The sequence below is a fragment of the Lepidochelys kempii genome, chromosome 1 (genome assembly GCF_965140285.1).
Source record: "Lepidochelys kempii isolate rLepKem1 chromosome 1, rLepKem1.hap1, whole genome shotgun sequence".
Taxonomy (NCBI): domain Eukaryota; kingdom Metazoa; phylum Chordata; order Testudines; family Cheloniidae; genus Lepidochelys; species Lepidochelys kempii.
The window spans coordinates 232,027,985-232,036,346 of NC_136380.1; the positions used below are offsets into that span (position 1 = coordinate 232,027,985).

At 43.4% G+C, this 8,362-nt stretch overlaps 1 protein-coding gene across 1 annotated transcript; it reads left to right on the forward strand.

The window, feature by feature from the left end:
- The first annotated feature begins 1,499 nt into the window (after positions 1–1,499).
- Positions 1,500–6,198, forward strand: BHLHE41 (basic helix-loop-helix family member e41). Its single transcript, XM_073317659.2, has 5 exons — positions 1,500–1,832; positions 2,107–2,170; positions 2,430–2,537; positions 2,857–2,968; positions 3,380–6,198. The coding sequence occupies exons 1-5, from the start codon at positions 1,771–1,773 to the stop codon at positions 4,399–4,401; spliced, it is 1,368 nt and encodes a 455-aa protein (XP_073173760.1). The 5' UTR covers positions 1,500–1,770; the 3' UTR covers positions 4,402–6,198.
- Positions 6,199–8,362: the final 2,164 nt, after the last annotated feature.

Consider the following 8,362-nt stretch of genomic DNA (forward strand, 5'->3'; position numbering starts at 1 on the left):
ATCCATATGTAGATCTCCTCATTTACAGTGTGTGATGTCCATTGGGCTCCACTGGGAGAAAATAAATAAACCTGCCCCTGCGTTTGCTAACTTCCAGCAGGAGCTCTTAACACCCCACCAGAGCCCAGATCTTTCTTATTCTCCATCCCCATGTATGTCTATTTAATACAACCCCTGCTTTACGGTCATTTTCATTTGCAATCTAATTTCCGCAGGGAATCAGTGGGGAGACAGTATATAATGCTGTTTTAGCAGCCCTGGTTGGTTGCTGTTCCCACAAGCAGCAGGAGTCCCTCGCATCGCAGATTCCTCCCACCTATACTTTGACTCGCACTGAGTCATTTCCATTGGGCTCGCTCTGGGGAGCAGGTAAATACTCCTGCTTCCGCAGCTGCGTGTGCATTTCTCCCTAGGCAGCGGCTGCAGCAGCAGCTCCAGAGCGAGGGCTCTCACCGCCGTGATGTGGCAGCGGCAGGTCGGATCACGTTGCTAGCCCTGTGCGCGTACCCGTTTGAGGCAGGATTGCGGAGGAGGGTTTTTAGGTGCCAGTGGTAGCAAACGTGGGCTGTGCGCACACATCCAGGGTTCATTATCAGACTAAGAGAAAGTGTGTGTGCGTTGGGAGAGGGGAGGGGAGGAGGACAGGAGAGGCACGTACCACCAGACGCACAGAGCAATGGACGTTCACAGGGGAGCGATTAATATTACATTTCTCTTCAGCGTAACTCCTCTCCCAATGTCACCCTCTCTCCTGACAACTCCTTTACGACAGCGAGGCAGTGCGTGACAGTCATAACAACACTAGAGCACGCTCCTGATTTGCACCTACAGACATCAATTCGCTGTAATCGGCAGCCTCAAATAGGGTTCTTTCTAAAGGGCAATATTAAGAGTTACAGGCCGTTTAGGATCACCTGCACGAGACAGATTAAACAAAAACCCTCCGGATTATAAATGACTCATTGAAATAAACAGGCAACATAATCTCTCTGCACCAGAGAAACTTTAAATTCCCTAAATGGGACTTGGCAGATCTCAGTGTAGCTCAGGAGTAAAACGACATTTTTGAACGCACCATTTTAATCACTTTCCAGACAGCTGATTTGCAAATTGCATGTTGTCAGACTAAGGTCTCCCCCACTACGATTTTTCCTCCCAACGCGTTTTGCTTTTTGCACAGGACTACCACGTTGCCTCCGGTTTTAAATCCAGCATCCTTTATGCTATATGTGAAATCTCTCCCACCCCTCCGTCCATAAACTGGCTCGACTGAAGAGCAACCAACCCCCAGGCACTAAATGCACCATGATCAGGAGTGCTGCGTTTACTTCCTTACAGGAGGAAACCTCAGCGGACTGCATTGCCATTTGGAAGATGAATAGCTGGACAAAGTTGTTTTTCTTTTCCGGTCGCCTGGATCAACTGTCCCCGCCTCCTTTCCCTCCCACCCAAACCCCTAGTCTGGAGCTTGTGTGGTACGTTCCGCACGTGAGCTGGGTGCTGGTCTGGCTGGCGACGCGCGTGCCCTGTGGCCAAACACTGATCAGTGAGTGCAAACTACCAGCACAGTGTGTGACTGTGAGTGTATGAGTGGGAGAGAAAGAAAGAGAGAGAGAGAGAGGGGAGGGAGACAAACTGCTTCACACTTTCCCTAGTGCACAAGAGAGACAGAGGCTGCATGTGCACAGTTTCGCTCAAAGATCTCCAAAGACTCTCAGCATCCCACAGATTCAATCAAAAGCAACAACAAAAAATCAGCTGTTGTCAAACATGGATGAAGGAATCCCTCGTTTGCAAGACAGGCAGTTGCTAGAACATGTGGATTTTATAGGGTAAGGAGCCAGTGCAATATATCTCTCTGTCTCTTATCACTAGTGTTTTGTTTCTTCTTAAGAAACTGATAGAAAGCATTGAAAAGATAGGTCATTCTTAAATGGTGTCTGATTCGTGCTTCCTTTTTTGCAGTCGGGGACTATCTTTGGAGCTGTACAATATTATATGCATATCTTATGTTTTTTCTCTTTCTGTATGTATATATTCCCACTTATGAAAGTGATAGGTAGCTCACTGACATACTACCATTGGATCTCTCTTTCATTTTTACAGACTGGACTATCCATCCCTGTATTTGTGCAAACCCAAAAGAGGCATGAAAAGAGATGAGAGTAAGGTAAGAATAAGTTTCTGAAGCTCTTCATGACCTGCCTAAATACTTAATTGGGGTTCATTGATTTTTATAGCATAGCTTTACCCATAACCGCATCCGAGTTTCTTTCCTTTTAACTTCCCCTGATAACTACCGGATAACAAGCATATAAGGGAAGGCTATACATGCCTTGCAATTTGCACTACATGTGGACAATTGTTTTTGTTTTGATTGTCATATTAAGTGAATGTAATATTTGGCTTTTCCTGATTTTACTAATTAGGAAACATACAAACTGCCACATAGATTGATAGAAAAGAAGAGGCGAGACAGGATTAATGAATGCATTGCTCAGCTAAAAGATTTATTGCCTGAGCATCTGAAATTGACGGTAAGGTATATATATATATATTTCATTGTCTGAAGCATTATACAATATGTTCTTTGTGATTATCTTAAAAATTTAAGGACAGGAACTGTAGAGCTGAAAAAGTATGACTTGTGTTGGATGGTAAAGGTTTTCTACAGAGGTGTATGTATATGTGGTTCAGTTTAAAGCAGCAATCATTTCTAACATGCTTATGTAAAACCAGAAGCTTTCAATATAAAACTCCTTTCAAAGGGAGGTTCCTGAAGTTATGGACACAGAATATAATGGGCAATTGTATTGCCTTAGTAACCAAGTATCCCCTTTCCCCCCTACTTTTCAGACATTGGGGCATCTGGAGAAAGCTGTAGTTTTGGAATTAACTTTGAAACACTTGAAAGCTTTAACAGCCTTAACGGAGCAACAGCATCAGAATATAATTGCTTTACAGAATGGTAAGTCAGTTTCAGAAGATGCCACCACATAAATATACTCAGGAGATAGGGTTGTTAAATTAGAGCTCTCCTAATGTACTATAATTCATAGGGGCAGGCCTTTGATTTTTTTTTCCCATGTGCTTTGAAAGGAATATAATAAAATGCTTAGTGTATTATCTGGCCAAAATGCTGACGTCCACTGAGATGTCACCAGCCAAATTGCCATGTTAACTCCCAGCAAATATAGGCATTTGTGCCCCATGAGGAAAAGTAGCCTGGATTGAAAGGCTTCCCTAAGAAATCACTGAAGTTACCTTTGGTTTGACTAAAAAGGACAAGCCCAATAGCAGGGACTCCCCATGCCTGTGAGAGCAGCTGGTTTTATGCTGACTTTTCTTTGCATTCCCCCTCCCATATTCTCCATCACAGGGGAGCGGTCTATGAAGTCCCCCATTCAGTGCGATCTGGATGCTTTCCATTCGGGATTTCAAACGTGCGCCAAAGAAGTCTTGCAATACCTCTCCAGGTTTGAGAGCTGGACTCCCAGAGAGCAGAGATGTGCCCAGCTCGTAAACCATCTGCACGCGGTTTCCACTCAGTTCTTACCCAGCCCCCAGCTGTTGACTCCACAGGTCCCCGTGAGCAAAGGATCCTCCTCCTCCTCCTCCTCCTCCTGTGCACAAGATCGCACCGGGCAAAAGCTGGAGGCTCAGACTAACTGCGTCCCGGTCATCCAGCGGACTCACCCGCCCGTGGAGCTCGGCGGGGAGAACGACACCGACACGGATAGCGGCTATGGGGGGGAGAGCGAGGGCCGGCCGGATCGAGAGAAAGGCCAGGCGGCGGGGCTGCCCGGCCTGACGATCAAACAGGAGCCGGCCGCGGACGAGGCCCCAGCGCCCAAAAGGCTGAGGCTGGATTGCAGCAGCAGCGCCACCCTCCCTCCTGCCGCCGCCGCCGCCGGGCTGAGCCCGGATCACCAGGCAGCGGCCGCCCTGCTGAGACCCGACGCCGCCCTGCTCAGCTCCCTCATGGCCTTTGGCGGGGGCGCGGCTGCTTTTGGCCAGCCAGCCGCCGCCGCCCCCCTTTGCCTGCCCTTCTACTTCATCTCCCCCTCCGCGGCCGCGGCCTACATGCAGCCCCTGCTGGACAAGAGCAACCTGGAGAAATATCTGTACCAGGCCGCCGCCCCCATCCCTTTGCTCTACTCCGGCATACCGGCCCAGGCCGCCGCCGCCGCCGCCTTCCCCTGCCTGTCCTCGGGGCTGGCGCCGGCTGATAAAGCGAACGCAGCCGCCGCCGCCGCCTCGGCCCTTCTGCCCCTTGACCTGGTCTCCCCTGGGCAGCACCTGCCCCATCTCTTCGCTGCCGCCTGCGAGACCGGGCCCAGCCTGGACAGTGACCTTCCCTCCCCGGAAGATCTTCTGCAGCCCGGAAAGGAAAGCCCCTGAACTGGGCTACAGGACATAGGAGTCAGCCCACCCATGCTCCCGAGTAGGGAGGAAGAAGGATCCCACCCTAATGAATAAGAACAGCAACAATCAGAAACAGCCCACCCACCCACGTCGTGGTTTTTAAGGGGGAAAGTGTAATAGGTCTGCACGATGTTTCTGTTGTGGTTGTTTCATTTCTTTGGTGTTCTCTCCTGCTGCGTTTCTTCTCTCACCCCCACCCAACTCTGCTGCTGTAAAAAAAGATCCTTTGCATTTCTGTGTTTCACAGAGAATCACAAATTGTCTCCACGTTTACCGAAAGGAAGCAAATAGAAATAGGCTTCAAATCAACGTTTTGTAAGCCAGAGGGTCAGATTCAGTTTCTGACCCAAAGTGTCAGTGACGTCTGAAAGTGGGTAGGCAAAAAAAGTTGCCCTGGGAGCCACAGACTATGGTTATGGCCTCTCTAGAGATGTGTATTAATAATAATATATAGAAGCAAATGAAGATCATACAGTATCTGACTCCAAGTAGGGTGGAGATGCTTGAGAATCTTTAAGGATTAAATTTGCTACTCAGTATTTTTTTAATGTTTGGCTTTATAAATGCATAAATATGTTTAAAAAGAAAAAGAAAAAATAGTAAGGATACGCTTTTCTCTAAAGTAAACGTCGCACCTTATTTTGAAATGTTTTTCTGTAGTATATGTTCCACTTAGTAATTTGCACTTGTTTAAAGAGACTTGGATTGGTTCATTGTCAGAATGGGGGAGAGGGGACAGAAAGAGAAGGTGAGTTTTAGGTACATACATTTGCACTTTATTGAGAAATGGACCATGAATGAATTGACTGTTGAGCCCAGTCCTTCAGTGCTTTGAGTACCCAGAGTTGCTAATGGCTTCAGTCAGAGTTTTGGATGTGCAAGGAATAGAGGATCAGGCCCATGCTATGATTTCTTCTTAGCTAAGGTATAGAGGTATGGAAAGTGCATTTGTCCTTATTTAATTTCAGTATTTTCCTGAGTTTTTATAACCTTGCTTTATAAAACAAACATTTCTGCACTGAACTAAAAAAACCAAAATAAATAACTGACAACCCTGAACTAATTTTATCCCAAATTAAAAACTGGAGGAAATTATTAAACATCTCAGTTTTTAATTGGAAATGCTTAGAAGATATGGGATAAGGTCCCATGCAGTCCTTCTGTCTCCAAATATCGTGATTTCCCTTTCTGGAGACTGTACAGATGCCAGATAATCACACAGATAAAGCTTTATTAATAAGGCTTAAAACAAGACCTTGCCTAGATATTTTTAGTTTGTTGCCAAGGTAGCACTGTGAGAAATCTCACTTGAATGTTATGTAAGAGGTGAGACACAACTGTCTGATGGAGTGAATAAGTATCCTGGGTCTGTTAGTCAGTTTGATTGCATTTGCTGCTGCTGTTGCTACTGTTTGCCTCAAACGCTGTGTTTAAACAACGTTACAAAAAAATCTTACTAGCCTGCAGAATGGCTGTATGTAAATAGTTGTTAATACATCCAATTAATGATGTCTGACATGCTATTTTTGTAGGGAGAAAATGTGTTTATGATATTTTGAGTTAAATATCTTTTGGGGAGGATTTGCTGAAAAAAGTTGCACTTTTGTTACAATGCTTATGCTTGGTTCAAGCTTATGCTGTCTTAAATTATTTAAAAAATAAATACTGTCTGCAAGAAAACAGCTGTTTTAGAACAGTTTAGTATGTGATATATTAGAAATCAATCTTTATAATTCAGTATTTTCCAGCACTCCACAAATTCTATTATCTAAATATTTACACACTATTTTGTGATTTTAAAAAAGTCTTACTAAGGAATAAAAGCTTTAATACACAACATGGGTTTGTCTAGTAATTAAAAATTTCTAGATTAATACGGCATAATGGATGCATAGCAAACCTTAAAAATGTCTAGTTGTGTGAATGTAGATAGCAATTTATTTTGTTTATGAATATTTTAAAGATGGTTTTGCATTTGCTTACTTTCCTTTGACTGAGTGTTAATTAATTGTATTTTATAGTGTGTACATTACACAAAGCACTGCATAAAGCATGCATGCGCACACATTTCTAATTTTAAATTGTTCTATACTTTTTTGCAGTATATTCATTCTACATTTTAAAATGATAAAATGTAACATTCACACTATAGATACTGTACATCTTTAGTAATTGTCCACAATTATCAGACTTTAATTATCAGATTTTTTATGACAGGTTGATGACATTAGTTTCATAAATGTTAGGGAAATAATGTATATCTGAAACTGGAAATACTGTAAAAAGCTCAATTTTATAGGGACACAATCAAGTATGGGAAAATATTCCTCTAAAGACTTTGACAGTTTTAATATTGATGAGATTTGGAGCATTATCCTGTTCATGAGAAAATAATTTTTTAAAAAGTAGGGAGAGTTTATGTAAGATATAAATATAAAAACAATGTTTTGTGCTCCCTCTACTGGTTCTTCAGTACCAAGTACCAATTAACAATCAAGGTGTTTTCATAGCTGCACTGACATTGGATCAAGCTGGAGTACAAATAAAGTAGCAAATTTTCCAAAAAAAAAAAAAAAGGGGGGGGGTGGGGATGTTAATTTCAATCTCCCTTAGAAATAAGGGAATAAAATAAAGAATTCAGGTAACATGTTTTTTTAAACAACTCAGATGGTATTACAAGCAAGTAAGTCTACATAGTTTTATAGTAAATCTAAGCTAAACTAATTCACTATAGACAGCTAGATGAACCAATTAATGATATAAAACTATGTATACATTTTCATTACTTGTAATGTCTTCTGAGAGTTTATCTTAAAGTATTAATAATGGACCAGATCCTGCAACCATGTGTAAGTAATCCTGTTGAAAACAGTTATTCATGGGTTTGATCCAGATCCCACCAAAGTCTGTGGAAAGACTGCCATTGACTTCAGTGGTCTTTGGATCAGGTTCTTTGCCTGGGATTTCAATCCAGTCAGAGGAGCGAAATTCAATTAGGCTTTCATTACACACAAAAATACTCAACCTGTCTCAATGGGTGGGCGAAATTTAATGGGGCTTGTGGTGAAAGGGAACAGTCCTAGCAGCAAGAGAGGGAGACTCCTACCCATAGGAGTCTCTGGTACTCTGGCCAGCTGGGAGAGAGGGTGCTAATTGGCCAGCATACCTCAGTTTCTGGGATTTAACCTAGAACGGGGCCCATAGGGAGCCCCTTTCAGCTCCATTCCAGCAGCCCCATGCTACCCACCCTGAACTAGGAATGGGAATCTGGCCTGACAGATGCTATGGATCAAGCCAATTGCCGGTTTGGGGGTCAGGAAGGATCTTTTTCTCCCATGGATCAATTGGCAGTGGACGAGAGAACTTTTCACCTTCAAGCCACAGTGGATTAAGTAGGAATGTGCTTAGTACCTAAACAAGGTACTGGGGGTTGAGTTCTTAATTCATTGCAACTTGTGGTCAGTTTCCAGTGCTCTTAAGAGGATAAAATGAACAGTTCCCAGAGCTCCAAGACCTGGGATTTTGGAGATGGGCCTTGGGCTCATGGGATAGAGTGAAACCTTGTGGCCTTCGCAGGCTGAGGTCCCCGCCCTTCTGCATCTAGCTGTCTATAGTGAATTAATTTAGCTTAGCTTTATTCTGTACCCCTCACTGGGCAGAAGGTGTTAGGGCTCAGAAAGCTGTGTCCAGGGAGTTAGACTGAGGAGAGCCTGCCCCAACCTATGGGTTATCTGGTAGGAGCCTTGTAAAGCCTTAGCTTTATTTGAATAAATTCTGTTTTCATGTTTTCTTGCAGTTAAAAAAAATAAACATGAAATGAAACTGATATTTAAAAACAAAATTATATTTGTTCTTGTGCAAATGCAAGTTTGTGTTTCCCACCTGGTTTTTTATATTGGTATAATTTGTGGGCCGACTTCTGTATTTCCTGACTTTT